At 40.6% G+C, this 24,131-nt stretch overlaps 1 protein-coding gene across 1 annotated transcript; it reads right to left on the bottom strand.

Moving 5' to 3' along the window:
• Positions 1–635: 635 nt before the first annotated feature.
• LOC144268960 (complement factor H-related protein 2-like) lies at positions 636–13,874 on the bottom strand. The gene is made up of 7 exons (XM_077824342.1): positions 13,815–13,874; positions 13,531–13,609; positions 10,643–10,795; positions 8,983–9,159; positions 8,103–8,291; positions 5,759–5,941; positions 636–829 (listed from the first exon to the last, which is right to left on the bottom strand). The coding sequence occupies exons 1-7, from the start codon at positions 13,872–13,874 to the stop codon at positions 636–638; spliced, it is 1,035 nt and encodes a 344-aa protein (XP_077680468.1).
• Between the last annotated feature and the right edge of the window lie 10,257 nt (positions 13,875–24,131).

Raw genomic sequence — 24,131 nt, 5'->3', positions numbered from 1 at the left:
CAGAGCATGTTTATTGTACACTCTAACATACTTAATTGTAGGGGCATGAGATCTTGGTAACTGAAATTAAACTGTAATTCTTTGTGTTTTGTTTTTAACTGTCTGACTAAAAATCACATCCTGTCTTATTTGCTTAATTTTCACTCTTTATTCTTGTGATGTCACAATTACGCTCATTCTCCAGTCATCTTAGTCTTTCATTCTAAACTAGGTCTCAATTTCTAGTGCAATACGCAAGGATGGGGAGAAAAAATCCCACCTTTTAGGCTGCCATTAGCCAACATAAAGAAGCAAGAAAGAGCACAAACCCCAATTTTCATTCTAAAAGGCCTCTGGAATTTTATATTCTTTTGTTTGATCTCTGTGAGGATTGCTTATGTCTTCTACCATCTTGGCTGATTATTTCTGGAGGCATTACTCCTAAAAAGGTGCACACCCAACAGTGTTGCTATAGCATTGGTTAACATGAATTAGTTGTTGCTATTATACAATTCCTGGAGTGACTGCTATCTGGTTGTAGTTCTAGTTTGAATGATAAAACCCTGGGGATCTGTTTCAGAGGGACCACTGATAAGCATAATAATAAAGGGTACTTGCCATTCACATGTGGTGAAGTCTCCTACATTCACTCATCTCTAAGTGCATTGGGGATAAGGTATTTGGCCCACATTGCACTGCACTCTATAATTATTTGAAGAGTTCGGCAATAAACTGGATCTACACTTAAACTCTACAAAATCTCCATGTGACACATAGAGTTTTTGAGCTGAAGCCCACTTCAGATCTATGTTGTGTGATCTCATATCTTCTTGTGTGATAACACATGGCTCTGTAACAACAACAGAAATATTATTAGAATGTTATAGAAATCCAAATGGAAAAATCCTACAGTGAAATTGAAGGAGATCTCATGATAAAATAATTAAGGGCCATTGTGCCCTCTGTGGCTCTCATTGAAGCTCGTTGGCTTCAATATGTGATGTAAATGTGATTCCAAGTAGGGAACTTTAGTCCTAGGAGAAAGCAAACAGTTTTTTCCACTTTCTGAAAGTCACTTACTACAGATGATTAGTGTTACCTGAATCTGAATTTAATGGGTAATGTCACTGTTTTTAGACTATTTGCAAGAAGAGTGCAGCATTCCTTTTAGTGATGAAGCAGTAAGACAATAAAAGCATGAAACTAATGGAATGTTTTCTATCTACAATTAAGTGCCTTTGCCTAGCATAAAATAGAAATGAGGAACTATTCCAAATAAAATGTATTTGAAAAAAGTGAAAAGAAAAGGAGTACTTGTGGCACCTTAGAGACTAACCAATTTATTTGAGCATAAGCTTTCGTGAGCTACAGCTCACTTCATCAGATGCATACTGTGGAAAGTGTAGAAGATCTTTTATACACACAAAGCATGAAAAAATACCTCCCCCCACCCCACTTTCCTGCTGGCAATAGCATATCTAAAGTGATCACTCTCCTTACAATGTGTGAGATAATCAAGTTGGGCCATTACCAGCACAAATCCAGGTTTTCTCACCCCCTGCCCCCCACACAAACCCACTCTCCTGCTGGTAATAGCTTATCTAAAGTGATCACTCTCCTTACAATGTGTATGATAATCAAGGTGGGCCATTTCCAGCACAAATCCAGGGTTTAACAAGAATGTCTGGGGGGGGGGGGGGTGGGTTAGGAAAAAACAAGGGGAAATAGGTTACCTTGCATAATGACTTAGCCACTCCCAGTCTCTATGCAAGCCTAAGTTAATTGTATCCAATTTGCAAATGAATTCCAATTCAACAGTTTCTCGCTGGAGTCTGGATTTGAAGTTTTTTTTGTTGAAGAATTGCAACTTTCATGTCTGTAATCGTGTGACCACAGAGATTGAAGTGTTCTCTGACTGGTTTATGAATGTTATAATTCTTGACATCTGATTTGTGTCCATTTATTCTTTTACGTAGAGACTGTCCAGTTTGACCAATGTACATGGCAGAGGGGCATTGCTGGCACATGGCATATATCACATTGGTGGATGTGCAGGTGAACGAGCCTCTGATAGTGTGGCTGATGTTATTAGGCCCTGTGATGGTGTCCCCTGAATAGATATGTGGGCACAGTTGGCAATGGGCTTTGTTGCAAGGATAGGTTCCTGGGTTAGTGGTTCTGTTGTGTGGTATGTGGTTGCTGGTGAGTATTTGCTTCAAGTTGGGGGCCTGTCTGTAGGCAAGGACTGGCCTGTCTCCCAAGATTTGTGAGAGTGTTGGGTTGTCCTTCAGGATAGGTTGTAGATCCTTAATAATGCGTTGGAGGGGTTTTAGTTGGGGGCTGAAGGTGACTGCTAGTGGCGTTCTGTTATTTTCTTTGTTAGGCCTGTCCTGTAGTAGGTGACTTCTGGGAACTCTTCTGGCTCTATCAATCTGTTTCTTCAGTTCCGCAGGTGAGTATTGTAGTTGTAAGAATTCTTGATAGAGATCTTGTAGGTGTTTGTCTCTGTCTGAGGGGTTGGAGCAAATGCGGTTATATCGATGGATCGTGTAGTGTGGTCAGGGTGAAAGCTGGAGGCATGTAGGTAGGAATAGCGGTCAGTAGGTTTCCAGTATAGGGTGGTGTTTATGTGACCATCGTTTATTAGCACTGTAGTGTCCAGGAAGTGAATCTCTTGTGTGGACTGGACTTGATGGTGGGATGGAAATTATTGAAATCACGGTGGAATTCCTCAAGGGCTTCTTTTCCGTGGGTCCAGATGACGAAGATGTCATCAATATAGTGCAATTAGAGTAGGGGTGTTAGGGGACGAGAGCTGAGGAAGCGTTGTTCTAAGTCAGCCATAAACATGTTGGCATACTGTGGGACCATGCGGGTACCCATAGCAGTGCCGCTGATCTGAAGGTATACATTGTTCCCAAATGTAAAATAGTTATGGGTAAGGACAAAGTCACAAAGTTCAGCCACCAGGTTAGCCGTGACATTATCGGGGATAGTGTTCTTGACGGCTTGTAGTCCATCTTTGTGTGGAATGTTGGTGTAGAGGGCTTCTACATCCATGGTGGCTAGGATGGTGTTATCAGGAAGATCACCGATGGATTGTAGTTTCCTCAGGATGTCAGTGGTGTCTCAAAGGTAGCTGGGAGTGCTGGTAGCGTAGGGCCTGAGGAGGCAGTCTACATTGCCAGACAATCCTGCTGTCAGGGTGCCAATGCCTGAGATGATGGGGCGCCCAGGATTTCCAGGTTTATGGATCTTGGGCAGTAGATAGAATATCCCCGGTCGGGGTTCCAGGGGTGTGTCTGTGCGGATTTGATCTTGTGCTTTTTCAGGGAGTTTTTTGAGCAAATGCTGTAGTTTCTTTTGGTAACTCTCAGTGGGATCAGAGGGTAATGGCTTGTAGAAAGTGGTGTTGGAGAGCTGCCGAGCAGCCTCTTGTTCATATTCTGACCTATTCATGACGACAACAGCACCTCCTTTGTCAGCATTTTTTAATAATAATGTCAGAGTTGTTTCTGAGGCTGTGGCTGGCATTGTGTTCCGCACGGCTGAGGTTATGGGGCAAGTGATGCTGCTTTTCCACAATTTCAGCCCGGGCACGTCGGCGGAAGCACTCTATGTAGAGGTCCAGTCTGCTGTTTCGACCTTCAGGAGGAGTCCACCTAGAATCCTTCTTTTTGTAGTGTTGGTAGGGAGGTCTCTGTGGATTAGTATGTTGTTCAGAGGTATGTTGGAAATATTCCTTGAGTCGGAGACGTTGAAAATAGGATTCTAGGTCACCACAGAACTGTATCATGTTCGTGGGGGTGGAGGGGCAGAAGGAGAGGCCCCGAGATAGGACAGCCGCTTCTTCTTGTTAAACCCTGGATTTGTGCTGGAAATGGCCCACCTTGATTATCATACACATTGTAAGGAGAGTGATCACTTTAGATAATCTATTGCCAGCAGGAGAGTGGGGTGGGGGGAGGTATTTTTTCATACTTTGTGTGTATAAAAGATCTTCTACACTTTCCACAGTATGCATCTGATGAAGTGAGCTGTAGCTCACGAAAGCTTATGCTCAAATAAATTGGTTAGCCTCTAAGGTGCCACAAGTACTCCTTTTCTTTTTGCGAATACAGACTAACACGGCTGTTACTCTGAAACTTGAAAAAGTGTTAACTAAATCAAGCTCTGAGGTAGGTAGAATTTATTCAGGAGCTGTTCAGTGTCCTGTGAGATGTCAAGCCCATTCAACTGGGTTGTGGGCAGGCAGCTACAAGTGCTCTTCCCAGGTAGTGAGTGATGCTGTGATGCCTAATTTGAGGTAATGTTGGTGGCCCCTCTGTTGGACAGAGTCATGTGGAATCCACAGGGAGACGGAGGTGGTGGTGACAGGGAGGGGCAGACGAGGGATGGTTTTGGGAAAGGGGCAAAATGAGGGAAGCTGCCAGTTTTACAAAAATGCAGGTAACCACAAAAAATGTTGTTTTTTTCTTTTTTCCTGTACATGGCAGCCTTGAGAAGTGATAGGGAATTACACTGCTCCAAGGTGACAGGGTTGCTATATTCTAGAGGTTCCTCTATATCCTCAACCACCCTTTTTCCTGTCCCTCTCCCCAGCTCCCACTGATCCACCCTTGCCTTCCTACCCCCGCTGTGCTAGACTTCCACACCCGCACCCCAACCACCATCACTAATCCCTCTTTCAGTCTCCCTTCCATAATACCCCCCCCAACCCCACTGGCCCCTGATTCCCATCAATACCCTTGTCCCTACTGGCTCCGGTAGCATGCCAGCTACCTCGGGTATCCCCAGGCCCTCTTACTTCTCAGATTTGTGGCAAGTAAGTTCTTTCTTCCCCATTCCTACTCCCACTATGAGGGGAAATCAACAGTTTTTTCTCACTGGTGGGAAGTATCACACATGGAGCTGCTGAAAACTTTGTAGCTACAGTTTACTCCATCTGCAGCACTATGATTGTAATACACAACTGGCTATGGAGGCAGCATGTAAACAGAGCAATAGCCCATTCCTTCATGATATCCTGATCCTTACTAACTCTGCTGGTATGAATTTGGCTTCTTATAGGAACTTTTCCCCCCAACGTACTGTTCCGAGGACTAGTCTTTTTCATTTGGCATAACCTAAAGTGGTCATTTTGTAACTGGCTGCTTCTTGCTACATCTTCATTCCTTCCAGTTTGTCAATGTTCTTAACTCCTTTTTCCCACCCTTAGTTATGAGGGGATGGCACATTCTCACAAGTGTATTTAAAAATACATTTTTATTCTTTTAAGCTTGCTTCATCATCCTGCTAGAACCATCACATCAACTACCAGATAGTCAGATGGGAATGTTAGTCTGGTTAGAATGGCAGCTGGACTCCTTCATGCTGGATATTTGGCTATACAATGTTCTGGCTCTTTGCCGTAGGTAGGAGCAAATATGGTTTAATCCAATTAACTTCACTCTGTCCTTTCCTTTTTAGCTGATTTGTTAATCATAAAGCTAGTTTGAAAATTACCATTGAAACATTTTAAATGGAAAAGTGGGGAGATAAATTTGTAAACATTTTCATAGAAATATTTTCCCAGACTTTGACCAACTCTAGTTAGCTATGCTGTTAAATCTACATGTCGCTTAGTTTTTTTTTAAAAAAAGTCAATGCAATGACAGCTTTGAAAATAAATTTCAGCTTCATGAAAAAGAAATGACAAAATAGTAGCCAGGAGATCATGGTTTATAAAATTAAATTAGTTATAAATTAAAAACTTTTTACTCCTGAATATTTTTCTTACCTAAACAAACTGGTTCATTTGTCCAGATTCCATTGTAACAGTATGATTTCCTTTCTCCTTCTATTATATAATAATGCTGGCATCTGTATTCTACAGAAGAGCCAAATGCATACTCATTTAGCGATAAAGTAGTTATGTCTCCGTTCTCAATAGTAGGTGGACGGCCACACTTTTCCCCAGTTCCTAAATGAAAATATCTGTAGTTATGATTTTGTACAGATACAAATGTTTTTGGCTTTGCTATTCTATATGTAGCATGCTGATGGCACCAGTACAGTAACTCCTCACTTAACATTGTAGTTATGTTCCTGAAAAATGCAACTTTAAGTGAAACTATGTTAAATGAATCCAATTTTCCCATAAGATTTAATGTAAATGCGGGGGAGGGTTAGGTTCCAAGGAAATTTTTTTGGGGCGGACAAAAGGCATTATATACTGTACAGTACTGTGCTGTACTGTGGTTGGGAAGTGCCCCTGGCTTACCCCATACAGGCACAGCCCGCTGCAGGCAAGGACACTAGGAAGCACCTTCGCAGGAGCAGTGGCAGCTTACCCGGAGAAGAACAGGCCCTGACTTTGCCGGGGGATGCTCCAGGCTCGCCTCTTCCTGTCCCCGCTCCACTCCAGGCCTGCTCTTCCCACCCCATCTCCTCTCTGGAGTATGCTGCATCCCCGCTTCTCCCCTCTTCCCCCCCTACCCCAAAACCCCCCAAACTCCTAAGCGCTGCCAAGCAACTGTTTGGTGACTATTAGGACTTTCTGGGAGGGAGGAGGAGTGGAGATGCGGCCCTTCCCCGTTCCTCCCCCTCCCTCCCAGCGCTTCTCCTACCGCCAAACAGCTGTTTGGCAGTGGGGGAAGCGCTGGGAAGGAGGTGGAGAAGAGGACCTTGTGCAATTCTCCTTTGTAAAGTCGCTGCTCTTCCACAAAATCTTGCATGCAGTGGACAGAGCAGGCAGCCAAACGACGTTATAAGGGAGCATTGCACAACTTTAAATGAGCATGTTCCCTAATTGAGCAGCGACCTAACTTTGAAACAACGGTAAGTGGAAGGACGTTAGGTGAGGAGTTACTGTATTCATCTGTTACAATGCTCTGAATTTTTTGGCTTTTCAGGCCTAATCCAGCTCTCACTGAAATCAATAGTTTAGTCATGGGGCAAGATCAAACTGGTATACATTTAAGCAAGGTCCTAAATGCTACTCTAACACACATTTATACAACATCTATGGTCATAAGTTCCTTTATTTTGGAAATCATGGAATAAACTGCATTGAATTTGTCATTAATAAACATAATCTGCACTCTTAATCCTTTCAGTTTTGTGCACATAATCTACATGACTGGTCTAGTTCGCTGATCTAATTGAATCCAGGATGATACCAGAAAATTCCTTCCTGCCTTGCTGTTACCTAAACTGCCAGTTTTACAAAAATGCATGTAACCACACAAAAAGTTTTTCTCCAGTATTTGGTGGCCTTGAGCAGGCATGAGAAGTGATTAAGGAATTACACTGTTCCAAGGTGCAAGGTTTGCTATATTCAGTCCTAGACAAGTAGTTCCCAGATCGCTTGGGCTATAATCCCATCTGAGCTCCTACAGGGCCTTGGGTGAATCACATCTTTACACATGGAAACTTTGGATGAAACATCAGGATCTCACAGGAGGTCAAATGTTGCATTTGAGCTAAATTTCCATAGTAAACAAAGTATGTTGTTATGAGTCTGAACCCTGCTTGCCTGACACCGAACTAGTGTGAGGAATGGGACACCATGCACATGAGCCTGGCCTCTGGCAGGTAGCCTAAGATATTCAGGCTCTAGGATACTAAATCCCTGGCTATTTTCAAGTATGGCAAAACCCTCCCACCCTTGAAATGAAAGGATTGTTAGGAAAGTCCAGGTTGAAACTCCGCTTTAAGTAGGTTACTCCCTGGTAGAGAAGACCAAGGCATTTTCTATGGGTTTCAGACCTGGACTGTTGAATTAATGTTGAAACTCTCCCCCTACTTCTGTCTATTAAATAAAGCTTTTTGTCTCTGTAAAAGGAAACATATGTTTTTGAAAGAAGTGGGCTTTCTGCCCACGTTTACCTTTGTCAGTGTTTCACTGGACCAGCTTGGCTGGTGCCAGAGTTTTTAAAGCTATTTGCTTAATTAAATAGAAACATGAAAAGGGTGATTTTTTCAGGAAGTCCTGAATTACCAAGTCCCAAATAAATCTGAAAGGAAGACTGATTTGCTTAACTGTGCCCAGAACCAACATTAACCCACTACACGTATGCTCCCTTCCTTATTGCTCAAATGTATTTGAGGAAAAGAACTGATATAGAACTAAGTACATTTACCAGATATACAAGTTGGTAAATCCATGTGTCCATCTACACACTTGATGAGGTAGGGGATTTTAAGGTCAGAATGTTCACCACAAAGAAATTCCATTGTTTGGTCACTTTGAATCAATACTGTACGTCTTCGGCCATTGGACAGAAGCAATTTTTTTGTTTCCAGTTGTTGCCTTGTGATAATACATGGAGCTTTAAATAGAAAAGAGTTAAACTTTTGATCTACTTTTTGTGTGTTGCTATCTCCTCCCACGTTAACACAGTACTGCAGATTCCATACTTCTAGAGTCATCTTCCCTTTTTGTTTACCACACAGAGAATGAATGATGCTTAACAAAGAAAAAGTGGACTACTTTCAAAAGTTGTTAGAACTGTAAATCACAACTCCCATGTTCTAGTCCCACCTCTACTATTAATTTGCTGTGTGGTCTTGGGAAGTTCCTTAATTTCGTTGCCCCAGTTTCTCCATTCTTGTAATGGGGACAGTAACTTCCCATTGTTAAAGAATGTATGAAAGGTATTCTAATATAAAGTATTGTTAAGCAAAGCCAATAGGATACTGTTATCTACGCTTTCCATACCAGATAATCTGCCATTTACTATCTATCAATTAGATAGTCCTGTTCACTGATCAGTATTCAGCGCTACCTAAAATTAAATAGTGTATGATGCTTCAGCATGATCCTTTGATACCAGTGAAGTCAATGGGAATTTTGCCATTGCATTGTATGGGAGCAGGATCAGAAACTATGGGAGTGCTGGAAACATTAAGTAGCCACTCATAGAATAGTATCCATTATTAAATAATACTATGAGACAAGAGCGGGACATTATTCCCTACCTACTTTAGTCCAATGAATTAAGAACCAAAACATTATCCTACCCAAGCACTTTGGAGGAGGTGTCCATTTTTCTCCACTGCACATTATCCTTTCAGGTCCCGCCAGAGTGTATCCTGGGTAGCACCCGTAGTGAACAACATCACCCTCCTGATATTCTGCTTTCTCCCCACTGACAATTTCTGCCAAATCGATGTCAGGTGGATGTGGACACACTTGAACTGCAACACACACATGTGTTAACCTATTACTGATGGGGGTCGAGGGGGAACCAAATTGAAGAAGCAACAGTGTTACATCAATTTTATGTGGTAAGTTCTTTGGGGTAAAAATTATTTCTTATGTTAGATGCTGTAGAATCACAATGAGGCTCTGATCTTGGCTGGGGTCTTTGTGGCTAGAACAAAACAAATAATAATTAATGGGGGATATTTCCATCATCAAAATTGATGAAAATAAAAGTCTGATGTGAGAACTTCATGAATGTTCGATCGGACTTGCGGAAACACTGCTCCTCTCATTTTCTGTGTTAGAACATTATTTTCACTGACGTACATCCATAGGAAGAAGCTCCAGTTAATTGACATAAGAAAAGAAGTAATATTGTTTGTTTGTAATTAATGTTTTGATCTTAAAGTTGATACATCATTAAGTGATGAGAATAGGTGTAAGGGGATCTAAATACAAGTTTAAGCTAGGCTATGGTGATCTAATTTACACCACTGTACAACATTATCTTTGAATATGGGTCATATTCCTTATAAGCTTTCCACATCACCACATTTTCTTATATTTCTAAGGCCCGGATCTGGCACCATTACAGTTAGTGAGAGCTTTGACACTGACTTCATTGAGAACAGGCTCAAGCTCTGAATGAATAGCAGATATATTTTACGGTATGAAGAATGCCTTCCTGCCTTTCTATGTTTGGGATAATTGCTTAGAGAGGCAAGTCCTCCTCAGCACTCATGTTGATCCAGAACACCATTCTAGCCCTTTCCTTGGAGGAGGCAGAATAGCATTCCGGTATTTCTGATAATTGTAAAGTAAACCAATGATTATTCATGCTAAAATATCGGAATTTTCATTAGTGCGCTTTTTCAAAAATCCTTTATCACAACCCTACTAATTCCAGCTTTTTGCCAGCATCAGTTTATCAAAAAGACAAATGATAAATTGTCTACTTCATAAATATGAAATGCTGTCAGAAAAAGGGTGCCAAAGAGTGCGAAGGCCTGGCTTGTCCATACGTGAAGAAGTGGCTTGCAAAGCATCAATCTGCGGAAGACACAAAATCACTGAAAAAGATACCTGAAGAGGCAGCACAAGCAGCAAACTGATATCGTATTTGGGTAGACAATGAAGAATATGGTGTGCGTACATATAGCATCTTTCAGGTGTGCAATAAAAACGCACATTACTATTATAAGAGATTCTTGCTCTTGAAATTGTGTGTTCTGGCACTTCTTTTTTTTAGGATTCAAGCTCTGGTTCTTCTTCATTTTAGGTACTGTGAGAAATTTTACCTGGTTTTGCATTACCAAACTTGAGAGTTTGGTATCTGTTTTAAGAACACATTACATTCCACATTATTTATACAACTGATTGATTATTGAAACACTTGATGGTTTTTCAAATAAACACAATGTGTCTGAGGGGAAAAAAGAACTAGCAGAAGTTAATCTTAAATGAAAGCTTTCTTACCAGTACATGTAGGTACTGGAGACCAGCCTTCAGAGGTACAGGTAGTTTCATTAATTCCATTTTCAGATTTATATCCATGATTACATTGAAAGGTTGTTTTTTCTTCAACTTTGTCCACTATTTTCCCATTTTCTATCCTTCCACATTGTATTGCTGAACAAAAACAGAGCAACATAACCAAAAAGACTATTGCAGATAATATACAGGAATTAATGGTGTACTGTATACAACATATTGTACTACCATAATAGTTAGCAATGCATTATTAGTAGAGCTAGTCAGTTTAGAAAAAATAAATTTTTGACCTTTGTTTTCTCAAAAAGCACAAAATATTTTGTGAAAAAACTTGATTTTTATGACAAGTTTATTTGAAAATTTTTGAAATGTCAATGAAATTTTTTTTTGAAAACTTTAAGCATTTTTTGAACAGGGTAAAATTGTTTTTAAAGCACCTGGACTTTCTACAGTGACTTACGCACTCAGGACCCAGAGTCCCATTGGCTTTCAGTGGTAGTTAGGAGCCGAGGTGTCGAAGTCACTTTGAAATTGGGACTTAGGCTTTAACTCACGTAGGTGTTTCTGAAAACGTTACCCCAGATTCTCTAGATCTAATTAAGTCACTGACAGAAACTCAAAGTTAATTATAGCTCACATGAAAGTACTGGAAACATGAGCAGACAAAAACTCTGTTGACACTTAAAACACACCTATTTCTCAGGGTCCTTGATTAAAACATGGTCGTTCTCTAAACTGAGTACGAACATGGTTGCAATATACAGCATAAACTGGACATTATCTGTGTTTTGTAACTTTGGCTTGACTAAGTGAAGGCAAATTGAAAATTCTCACTAATGAGCAAATTCCCTTTTAAAACAGGAAGAGCATCCAAATGTAACTACCAAGTACATTAAATTATTAGAGTTTATGCAATGCTCCTGGAGACTATCTTTCTATATGTTTGTACAGTGCCTAGCATAACACAGCTCTGAACCTGAGTGGGGCTATTACAATACAAATAATAAACAATAATACTGATAAAGTGCAGAGAAGGAGCTCTCTTCTCTAAAATAGTTGCTTGATTTACTCAAGTTTTTTGAAGGATTAGGATTGAATCTGTTCAATAATGCTAGACGAGGTAATGCTGCACATTACCTGTAGTACTTAAAGGCAAATACAATGACAATAGTGCTCTGAAGTATGTTGTTTTTTCATTTAAAATCTATGGTTAAGATTTTTCAAATCTAGACAGGATTTTAGCCATAGAAACGTCCCATAAATTAATGGGAATGATGTAGCTAAATCCCCTCACTGGCTTTGAAAAATTTCATTCCATATTTTGTTTTGTTTAATCCCTTCTACAGTATCTTGCTGCCAACCTACTCACCAAAATATAGGTGCTACATTAGTTTTATTTTTATAATAGCACTATTTTGTCTAATTTTGAACATGTTTTTGGCTAATTTTTGTGCAGTCCTAATTTTTCTTTTAGACTGTGTTTGTGATATTATCAGTGTACACATATATTGCATTATCCCTAAAAGGTGACAAAACTAGTTAAGAAACTGTATGGCATAACAGTGTAAATGTAATGGAAAGTCGTACAAAGTGAAGTGTAATGATATTCAAAGAATCATATATGTACTGAGTGTGTATAATTTTCTGCTATCGTTACTGTATCAGTTTTGGTCACTCTGGAGCAGGTGTTGTGACAATTTGGAGAAGTGGGATGGATAATTTGAGTTCTGGTTGACGCTATGAAATTGTTATGAAATTGCTGTATCAGAGAATGCTTCCATATGGATGTGGAATCCACCATTTGCTGACAAGGCTGTAAGCCGGGGCCGGCAAACTTTTTGGCCCGAGGGCCACATCTGGGTGAGGAAATTGCATGCAGGGCCAAGAATGTAGGGCAGGGGGATGGGGTGTGGGAGGGAACATGGGGTGTCAGAGGGGGTGTGGTGTGCAGGAAGAGGCTCAGGGCAAAGGGTTGAGGTAGAGAAGGGGTGCAAGGTGTACAAGGTGGCTCAGGGCAGGGGTGCAGGGAGGAGTGCGGGTGGGGGCCTCAGGGCAGGGGGTTGGGGTCCAGGAAGGGTTCTGGGTGTGGCCTCCGGCCCGGTGCTGCTTACCTTGAGCGGCTCTGGGGTGGCACCAGCGTGCACTGGGGCCAAGGCAGGCTCCCTGCCTGCCCTGGCCCCGCACCGCTCCCAGAAGGGGCGGGCACCACATCCCCGCAGGCTTTGGGGGAGGGGGGTGCAGAGGACTCCGTGCACTGCCCTCGCCTGTGGGTACCTTCCCCAAAGCTCCCATTGGCTGCTGTCCCCCGTTACCAGCCAGTTATTCAAAAAGCAGCTTCCAGGGTGTATCATAGGGCCATTACAGATTCAGCCCAATCTTCTCTACATCTACAATTATAATTGATGTTAATGATGACCCTGAGGCCCTGTAAGATCTTGAAGTGCCTTCTGAATCATCAAAAATTAAATTATGTTCAGTATAGTTTTAGTATTAAGTGTATTTTTAGTGATCTGAGTGTAGGCCATGCGCTGCCCATAGTGATATATAGTGTCGTAAGATAACCTACTGTATAGAAAACGTTACACCTAAATGTATACACCTAAGTGCTTCAAGAAGCCAAGCTCTCTGCAGTGCTGTACTACTACGACTATACTTTATCCATTTTATTGTATTCTAACTCTTTGAAAATTTGGTATTCCATGGGTAACTATAGCTCATAGTTAACTGGAATTTTTGATTAACTTGCACCCCCCATTCTCCCAACATGCCAGATAACAAAACTTTTACTTTTTACATATATTGTTCTTCGTTTTTGTGATGCAGCTCATTTGGTGGGGGAGCTGTGGAAAACAGTAAGAGAGTTTGCCCTCTACCTTCATCTCTGTAGTTACAGCTGACCCGTGTTGCAGAGTTGCTTTCTGGGAACTTGGCATTGGTGTTTTGCTGAGAATTCTGAAAAAGGGGGTTGACTGAGGTGAGTGCCCTTTGTGACTGTTCTGTTCCAAGACTGGTGTATATAATGAAAGTAAATCAGCAGGATACTTACCCATTGTACCTGGGCTGCATTTCAGTACATCTCGAGTACTATAAAAACTGCAATGTATCTCTCTTTGAAGGACAATATAGAAGAAGTTAACCTTATTTAAAGCTCACTTACGAATGCATCTGGGTACAGGAGACCATCCTGAAGAAGTACACTCAATTCTGTTGTTGTCATTTTCTGCTATATACCCGGCATTACATTCAAATGTTCTTTTTCTTCTGTGGAAGAAGGAACCTGGTTTTACCCTCCCATTTTCTATGTTACCACATGAAACAGCTGAAAGCAAAGCAAATGCATAAACTCAGACATTCTGTATGTACTCTGAAATCTCTGGTTGAATATTCTGCTGATATTTTCTAGCACAGCATAATACATTTAAAGAGAATGAAAAAGGAGTTAAACTTGGTTGGAGCCATTTGGAAAAGCTGAGGAACATCTTCTGGGTGAAACAAAATGAAAACTCTCCTAGTAAAGGTTTAAAATGAAAACACTGCCATGGGTAACTAGCAGTGGAATTACTAGTGAAAGTTAATTAAGACACACAAATAGGCAAAGCAATTTATATAACATGACTTTCTTTAAATTGAGCTCTCACCATTGCTAATGAATCTTGCTTGATGCCACGATTTCCCCAAAATGCACTAATGCAAATATGGTTAGGCAGCCTGGAACATATGGACAAGCACACACGGTTGTGGTAGCGGAGAAGTTGCTGTATGAACGCTAGAGCTAAGGCAAAGAATGGATTTTTCATCTTGGTGACAAAAAATGTGTTGGATTGAGCTAAAAATATCCCCCCCCCTCCGAAAAAAAAAAATTTGCAGCCAATAAAAATACCCCCAAAATTGTTTTGGGTTGAACAAAATGTTTCATTTCAATTCTGAGCATAGTGGAACACTTTTTTAATTTTTAAAATAAAATGTAAGAATTTTGAAACCAGGTCTTTTTTTTAGAATCAAAAATTGTAACCCAAAAAAAGTCCCAAGAAATTATTTAATTTTTTTGAGACTTTTTAAAGGTTTTTTTTTTTTTTTTACTGAAACAATTTGGCAAAATCAACACAAATTTGTGAAATGTTGCAGAGTTGCTGAATCTGCATTTTTCACTGAAAGCAGTTTTGGTTGAATGATTTCACCCAGCTCTGAAGACTAGAACTCAACCTGTGGTTGGTGGAAGTGGGTGAGATGAGCATGTCAAGACTATATCACCAATAACTTAGTGATGCTTAATCTCTGTGAAATATTATGGAAAAGGGACAGCAATGATGCAAAGAATTGTGCATTTCTGGCATATTCAGCTGGTATAAACTAGCTAACAGCTAAACTTGGAGAGGAAGAATTTTCTGTATAGCTGTTACACAGACAAAGTGACAGTTACTCCATTAGCATCTTCAAAACAGTCTCTGCCCTTGAAGCAGCGTCACTGCTTTACCTTGCCCCGCAGTCGTACTACCAAGTCACCATCCGCTTTTCCTACCCCAATAGGCCTAGGTGGTGGTATGTGCTAAAAATCTTTTCCTTCTAGTTATCTCTGTACCTTTACGTGGTCTTTTTATGAGTCTATATTTTGTTCGTATCTTAACATCTTACCTAATGCAGTGGAGCACGCCCATAATACCAGAATGGCAATATATCCAAGTTGGGTCATCTCTGTGCCTCAAAAGCTTGGCCCGCAATTTTAAAGTGCTGGTGTAGTGTAGTGCTGTGTCCTGGACTCTGTCCTTACCAGTGTCTTTTAAAAGCTGACCTCTTGTTTATAATCCCTTCACTGCTGGGCCCCACACTCTGTCAATATTGCATCACAAATGTATGTAAATTTTAATTTAAAAAGCTGTCTTAGTTGTTCAAAAAGATCAGTTTCTTCCGGTATTTCCCCTCCCACGTTTCCTTGAACAAGTGAGCCCACTGACTCCCATCCAGCTGTATGGGCTCCAGGTCAGTAAGGTTCTTAGGAGCTAGGACAGGTTTTAAATCTAAGTATTATGGCATCTGAACAAGACTGATCTCAGCTAGGGTGAATACAATGATAGATCCCACTGTCCCGATCTAATGCTTGTTGAAGTCAATGGCAGATTTCCTGTTGATTTTAATGGGTTTTGGATCATGCCAACTAAGTGGAGAGAAATTCAGTGTAATGCAAAAGAAGCACTTACAATAATTTGGACTGTATTCTTCATAAAGCTCAAATAAATTCTCTCTCTCTACCTTGATATTTAAGGTGAGGTGGTGGAGGAGATTAATACTCAGTCTCCAAAAGCATTTGTTGAGAACAATATCCAGAGCCAAGTGCAACAGTACATTAGCCTTCAAAAGTCCTTAGTTTACTTTGTGGAGCACTGAAATGATATTGCTCAGCTTTAGTGTCATTCATGCATCCTAGATTTTCTGTGGTGTGCACTAAAAATGATTAAAATATTAAATGGACTCTAACTATATATAGTGAAACCTGTACTTAGGCAATCTCCTGTCTTAAGACCATCCTGAAGTATCTCCAGACATGAAGAGTGCAATCATCTTGTACCTTCATTAGGAGGTCACCCCCTGTTGAGCAACTAATTTTTTGTCAGTTACTTGAACAGGTTTTTAAAACAGGCTACGCTGCAATTTGATACTGAGATCATAGGTTGGGACTTTCATCCTTTACACAACCAAAAACAGCATGAAGAAACCACGCAAGCACAGCGGGATCCCAAATAGCCATGTTTACAAAAAATATTAAACGCATACAAGGCCTACCTACAAAGATACTGATGTTCTGACTGAATTTTGATAGCTTCTAAAAGATAACACAGTTAAGCACCACTAGAGAGCTCACAAAGTATTCAAATGGATACTACCCTATACACTAGCAGGAGCCTGGGTTCAGTCCAGGCTGGAGGCTCACCTTCCCCTTTCAGACTGATTTTTCCCATGGCCACTGTACTATACATTTTTTACAAATAGTGGGAGAGAGGAGAAGAAGGTTGATAGAGTGGGGAAGGACATGAAAATAGAGTAAAATTCTGCACCCAAGGAGGTTAATGAGAGTTTTTCAACTGATTTTAGTGGAGCCTGGGTTTTACCCTAACAGTCAAGGCTTAGGGCCAGTTGCAAAGGTATTTAGGTGCCTAGTTCTTTTTGGTTTCAATGGAACTTAAGTGCCTATGTGCTTTGGAGTATCCAAGTAGGAATTTATCTGAATCTCTGTGAACCTAAGTCCCTCTGAAACCAAGAGCAGTTCGATGCCTAAATACCTTTAAAAACTGGCTCTTAATCACTCTTTGTGAAATAGTTATACTTATGAAATACTTAGAGCTAGGCAAATTATTTTTGAAAGCTGATTCATTAATACTTTCTCAAATAAAATTGGAGTTCATGTTCGCTGTTGAATGTGTATGGTTACATTTTTGTTAACAAATATTCAGAAAGAAAGTGTCTATTTGTGAAAACATCTTAAAATCCTGCAAGCTTTACAATTTGGAACACAAATTGTGGCGGTTCAATGATGAGACAGAACACAGCTTTATGCAAGCAAGCAGGCTGGTCAGCTGAGATGGGCTGCTCTGCCCCCAGCTTTCCACCTTCCCCTTTTATTATATTTCTCCCTCCTATGCATTACATACTTCTACCGCAAAAAGACACACAAAGGAATGTATGACGTTGATTAATGTACTTGTTTACCATCTTTTTATCTACTACAATCCTGGTTCTCAGGCCTTGAGCCCAGGCTAAGAAAGCTTCCCACAGTCACCGTCTTTTAATCAACTTCTCATGGTTCATATCTAGTCCTTGTCCTTGGATAGAGCAATGTGTGCATTGCTTCTACAAAACAGTCAGGGTGTACCCTGCCTGTTTCCAGGTGGAATAACTAAACATGAACCCTTCAACAAATGGTTATGAAATTCACTTGATATGGTTTTGTTAGTTTTTCCATTTGTTACTCATTAACCTCCTTCTGAAATGTTTCAGTCATTGAATCGGTGAGCAGAAACAACAATGTGGTTTCCAAAAGGAGGTCAGGAGTTGTCATGCATGATCTGACCAATAGTCCAGCTAGCGTAACATACTGTTCCTGGCAGTGCTCAGAACTTCAGGGGAAAGTTTTAAGAAATCCCATAAAGGGCAGGCAATTACAGAATAATTTGCCCACAGAGGAAATTTCTTTCTAACCCCCAAAAGTTGGATTTATGCCCTGAAGCATGTAGGTTTATATGTGCCCAATCTAATGTTCATTGATGGAAAGACTTCTTTTCACTTCAGCGGACACTGGAATAAGTAAAAACAACAAGGAGTCCTTGTGGCACCTTAGAGACTAAGAAATGTATTTGGGCATAAGCTTTTGTGGGCTAAAACCCACTTCATCAGATGCATAGAGTGAAAAAGACAGTAAGCAGAATATATATTCTAGCACATGAAAAGATGGGAGTTGCCTTACCAAGTGGGGGGTCAGTGCTAATGAGCCAATTCAATTAAGGTGGAAGTGGCCTATTCTCAACAGTTGACAAGAAGAGGTGAATACCAAGGGACGGAAAATTACTTTTGTAGTGCTAATGAGGCCAATGCAATCAAGGTGGCCCATTTCCAACAGTTGGCAAGAAGGTGTGAGTATCAGCAGAGGGAAAATTAGTTTTTGTAGTGACCCATCCACTCCCAGTCTTTATTCAGGCCTAATTTGATGGTGTCTGGTTTAGAATAAGTGTTCTAGCTATGTAACTGTGGATGCTCTTGTTATTATGGAGGTGCTTGTCATGGGTCCATAGTTAAGGTGGTGTTGGTAGTTGTACTGAAAGCAGGACTAAACCCCCTTTGTTACATAGTCTAAATAGTAATTTTGCACTAAACTTGGCTCAGTTTTTCTTCATAGGCTAATTGAAATTTCTACATCACTTCCTTGATGACAGATATTTTCAGGTTTATTTTGAAAGGCTTTATATCTGAAAAAAAAAACCTTGCTAATATTTTTAAAGTTTGCATAATGTGTCTGTGCAGATAGAAAGAGACTATTGAGAGTTGCAAGAGGATTAGGGGAAGTGATTACAGAAGTCAGGGAATAAAACTTTTACAAGGACCGTTCCAGGAGGCATTGGTGAGTGAACGTAGCTTACAGCAACAGAAAACACCAGCTATCAATGTAAATGTGTCTGGTCTGTTTCTGAGACGCTGATACTGCAGAGCTATACTGTTCTACTGCTACTATGGATATGTGTTGCACAAAAAGGTAAGTTGTTACAATGAAAGACATGCTCTTAACTGATAGCGAGTGTCTCTTGTAAAACTTATTGTCGTATTTCATTTAAATGAATAAGTCAAAATACAAGAACGTTATTTATTATATTGATTGCAATGGGCATTCCCAAGGTATCTGTATATGATAAAACATCCATCCTTTTAGACAAAACTGTAATAATTAAAATCAACTAGCTCACAAATAATTTCAGGAGTACATTCCTTTGCCCTGTGATGTTACCCTAAACTTTTGGGCTTGGAAAGTTCAGGGAAATATTCAGCCTTTTAACAGGGTTGCTCAATGCTGTTAATGATGGATTGCTGTAGAAAGAAATTTTTTGTATAGATGTAACCACTGAGTAGTCAGTAATTTAACAGAATTGAATGGAAAATATTGTTGCCTGTTTGTTAAATAAATAAATAGATAAATAAACAAACTGAGAAGAAATCTTAAAATCTTATGAAAAGGCTAAACAAAGATAACTCAGATCTGCAGAGAAATGGAGCAGCTGTGAACTGCATATATTTTGTGGCTTGTGAATGCAGTCTCTATTCTTTACTTCCACTTTTGACAGATTAGAAATTAAATCAGTGCCATCACTGAGAGAAATTTGCAACACTCATAACCTCTGCCTTTTCAGTTTGGGTTAACTCTTCACATTCCTCAGTGCTCTCTAATGAGGAATTGTTAGGGCATTCAGCCATCAAATCAATGAGAAGTACAGGTTGAGAATTCTCTGTACAGCATATCATGTTTACAATAGCTTCTCCATTTGTGATCCACTTTTAACATGTTTATGCAAATGGTCCTGTGGTGCAGCCTTGCTGTAGGGCCTTTGTATATTGTAGGAAAGATTGTTAACCTTTGCCACAACCTACAAAGGCCCCTTCCATGAATTCTGCATTTTATACTTTTTTACAAGGGGTAACACCTTACCAAATCACCCACATCAAATGAATGAACACAGGCATTGAGATCATGCCATATTTTCTGAGCTGTTTAATTTTTAATGAGGTTTTGCTGAACAATTTCCATTATAGTCTCTAAATCTTCCCTAAACTTTTGCACATATTCAGCCTCTGGTTCCCCCTTTGCTTGAGTGCCATCCTCCCAGGGGTCTCTGGTACGATCCGGGGGACTTCTGACCTTTCTCCCACACAGGAAGTCAATTAAGACAAACCATGTGGATAAGTGGGGTACCTCGGAGTAAGCAAATAATAGAAAAGGTAACATTACATCCCAGCGGCTTGCCCTCTTTTTTTGTACATATTTCCAGCATAAATTTTAGGGTCCCATTGAACCTCTCCACTAAATAATTAGTTTGAGGGTGTTATGTGGCTGTTTTCCATTGCTTTACCACACACATCTTCCATAACTCACTAACTACCTGGGATGTGAAATTTGATCCATGATCTGGCAGGATCTCCTTTGGAAAACCTAATCAGCTGAATATAGCAAACAGTTGTAGCCACTGTTTTAGCTTCCACATTAGACAAGAACAACTGCCTCTGGGTACCTGGTGGCAAAGTCGGCTGCAACCAATATAATTTTTTCCCCCCTCTGGGTTGGGCAGAGCATAACCTAATGATATCTGTGGCCAGAGGTGCTGGAACAATTTGTATAGAGGGGGTGCTGAGAGCCATTGAATCAAACTGTAAACCCTGTATATAATGGAAACTATTTCAAGCCAGGGGGTTTTGCAGTACCCCCAGCACCACTAGTTCCAGCATCTATGGCTGTGGCCATCCTGAAAAATACTTCCTTGATTACTGGTACTGGGTGCAAGGGAGCCTTGCGTGACATAAGTCATAAGTCCTGCAGTATACCTTTACTTCATTTTGAATAATAGGCCAAAAGAAATTTTTGTTGAATTTTTCAGAAGTCCTCTCTGATCCCAGGTGACCTGCAAAAGGGCAACTGTGGGCTTGTAACATTAATGCACAATGCTTAGTGGGCACAATCAATAGTTTATATGGCTCCCTAGCACTACAGTGCACCAGAGCTTCTCTGTACATCCCTCCCTCTTCTATAAAGAACATCCTCCTGTTTCTCTGGGGCATTACTGAGGACTGTTGGTCTTCTAAGCCTGTTCCACCCTTGGGCTCAGTCCCTTTTGGTGGATCAGTCTAATCTCTTTGCTGTTTATCCTGCTTACTCATCTTATATTTTCTTTTGTTTTATCTCCTTTACCCCAAATCAGCAAACAGAAAATAACAACCCATAACCTCCTCTTTATTTGCATCCAATTTTTCTTTTGAATCTCTCAGAATCTGATTTATAAGTACTTGGAGTGTGATTTTTGGTTAGCTAGAGAACAGTGTACTGATCCTGCCAACTACACCACTGTGACACTTCATGGGCCACTCAAGACTGTGAGGCGCCTTGTTATCACCTGCCACCAGCGTGAGGGAGTCTTGCCTTTACTAGCTGGATGTTAGCTCCCTAACACTCGCCCTTGGGCTACACCAGCCCTGTCTTTGCCTTTCAGGTTGACAAGTGCACCCCAGCCCCTGAGTCCCTTCAAAGTGCTCCCATGTGGTATCCAGCCCCTGATCACTGGATACCCACAGAAATCTTAGCTCCTCTGTTTCCGAAGGAACAGTGTATGTGAGTTTACTAACTTTACCTTAGCCCACTGCTCCTGTATTACTCACAGTGCTTGAGTTCAATTATAAAACAAAAGGAAATTTATTTAAGAAAGAATAAAGATTCAATTAAAAACCAGTGTTAGAGGTTACATAAAAAAGTCGTCAAACATGCTTTCTAGAGAGTAAACCTAACTAACAAGGCATTCTCCTAACTCCTACAAGATAATGTACCCCAAGTTCTTTCCCCAGCGTTTTCAACCAGTTTGGTTCAAACCCTTTGTCATCAGATTAAGCCTGTTGCCAGAATGTCCTCACACATTGAAGGAATGCCATGGTGTCATTGTGCACCCTCCAATATACCAGCACAGACCTTTTATGTTCACCTCAAAATAGGTTTCTCCCCACTGTTTATCTCTTTCTGATAATTTCCTTCTGAAGTCTCCTCCAGCTACTCAGAAGCATTTGACTTCGAATGCTAATAGACTCCTACAGTATGTCATAAAACACACAATGGTTCACCCTGGAGATGAGTGTCTCCCACCTCCTGCCTGGAGGAGTGTGTCGCAAGACACACTACCTTTGAGTGACCTGATTTTAGCTATTGTCCTCGGGAACATACTTTTTAGCCTATATATGTAACTCCTCACATATTTTCCATACATATACCTTGCAATAATGGTGATGACCAGAGTGACACAAGCTCTCATTAGAGACCTTACATGACATTCTTTTGGTGAACTTAGGGGATCCCTATATACTCCAGTGCCCACTACCAGTTGGCATCCAGAGGTTCTTGGGTCACTCCTTCCCCCTTGCTTCAGCTGCTGCCATTCTTCTGCTCTCAAAGCAAATATACAAATAAATTCACTTGCCATCTCAGTAATTCTGCATTCTTTAAATTGTGTGTAATGGAAATTTCATCCTTAATGTTGTATTAGTTTACTTTTTTTGCAGCTATTTTTATTATTTTCTGTTCATTCTATTTATTAAATACATATTTTTGGGGTTGGACTCTTTACTTTACCTAAAAAGTTTCCACATAAATAGTCATGGAGATGTTTCACTGAAGGACAGAGTTACTGAGCGGGACTCTGGCAAACTTTGTGAAGAGGTGTCTGTCAGAAACACCGTTGTCAGCAGTAAGATTCTTAGGTGGAAGTTGGTTGATCCTTTCTTAGGTGGAAGAGTGGCTGACTCTACTCCAAACCCCAGGATAGGTTACCTGAGAGGCCTCCATGATGACAATTTTTGTCTCTCTAGCCTTCAAAACATGATTTAGCACATACAGTGCTGCTTCTCGCCAGAATTCAAAGTTCTGTTTGACCAATGAACTTCTGATCAATGTTTGATAAACACTTATGCTTGCACAATGCTATCCTCCACAGCCAAAATGTATGTCTCAAGACTTGACTTCACTCGAGTTTTTTACTGCTAATTTACTCCAGGGACTTAATGCAAGCTTAAAGCGTGGTTTGGACACTTCCCAAATGTTTGTGATTAACCAGAGGTAATGATGCCTAGACTGATACTTAGGTCAAAGCATGTTAGTATTCTGGGACAGATGTTTGAGAAGAGTTCAGGCTAGCTTTTACAGACTTTTACTAGCTTTAGTTAATTGGTAATCAATTAATTTGAGGTAAAAACTCTAGTATAGATATACCATCACTGTCCTGTCTACTGCACCTGCCAGCCCAGCTATACCTCATCCTGCTACCTTTTGAGGAGGGGAAAGCACTGGGCCTATACAAGTATCCTCAAGATCCTGCCACCTTCAGAAAGAGAGGGACCCAGCAACTTGTTAATCAAAAACTGATGTATGTGCAAGAGAAGGGGGTCTTCATAAAGCAAGAGAGACAGGAACTATATTTTGGAATCCAGGAGATCCTAGGGAATGCCATAGAGAAGAAGGGAGGTGTTTGACATTCAGGGTAATCACCAAAAAGTTCTGATCAGCTTGTGTTTTTGGCTGTTTAGTAAAACAGAACATCTGTGGCTTCTGAACATTGGTTATAGCGCAACTCCTATCTAAGGTTGAATCAGAGTTTCTCTTTATGGGCAATTTTTCAAAGTTCTCTAAAATCAACATGCATAGGGAGTTTGCCTTGAAAATTACTGTGACATTTCAGGTGTAGGACTAGAGCATATAGTGCAAATTTGGGGTAAATTCGTTCAAGGATTTCCAAGATACATTACCTCCCTCAGAAAAAGACTCTGCTTTCTAAAATGGCAGGTTCTTATTATGCTTTTTTGTGCACTGGTTCAGAACAAATGATGGGGAGGGACCACACAAAACTCATATCCCTGAACTCCCCCAGTACGCAGCTTGTTTACTGTACCTGTCTCTGAATATTAGCTGTTTAGTTCAGTTCTGTGGAGCAAGTGGTTTTTGGCCTGACAGTACAATGCTCAGGCTCAGACTCGCACATAGATGTCTCTTTGCTGAACAGTACATGGTTGGGCTAATCCTCAGTGAGTGCTCACACCAAAAAAATCTCCCTGTTCCCTTGTGGAAGAGGCATTGGTCTGAGTAACCTATGTGTTTGTCTTCTCTTGTAGTACACCTGTTTATGTTGCTGTGCATCTCTGCTGCTCTTCTTGTTTGCAGGTAAAGTAAGTGGGAGTTGGTACAAGGTCAAAT

The sequence above is a fragment of the Eretmochelys imbricata genome, chromosome 8 (assembly GCF_965152235.1).
Source record: "Eretmochelys imbricata isolate rEreImb1 chromosome 8, rEreImb1.hap1, whole genome shotgun sequence".
NCBI lineage: Eukaryota > Metazoa > Chordata > Testudines > Cheloniidae > Eretmochelys > Eretmochelys imbricata.
Note: the sequence above shows the minus strand (reverse complement) of the source record. Positions and strands in the feature narration are given on the sequence as shown.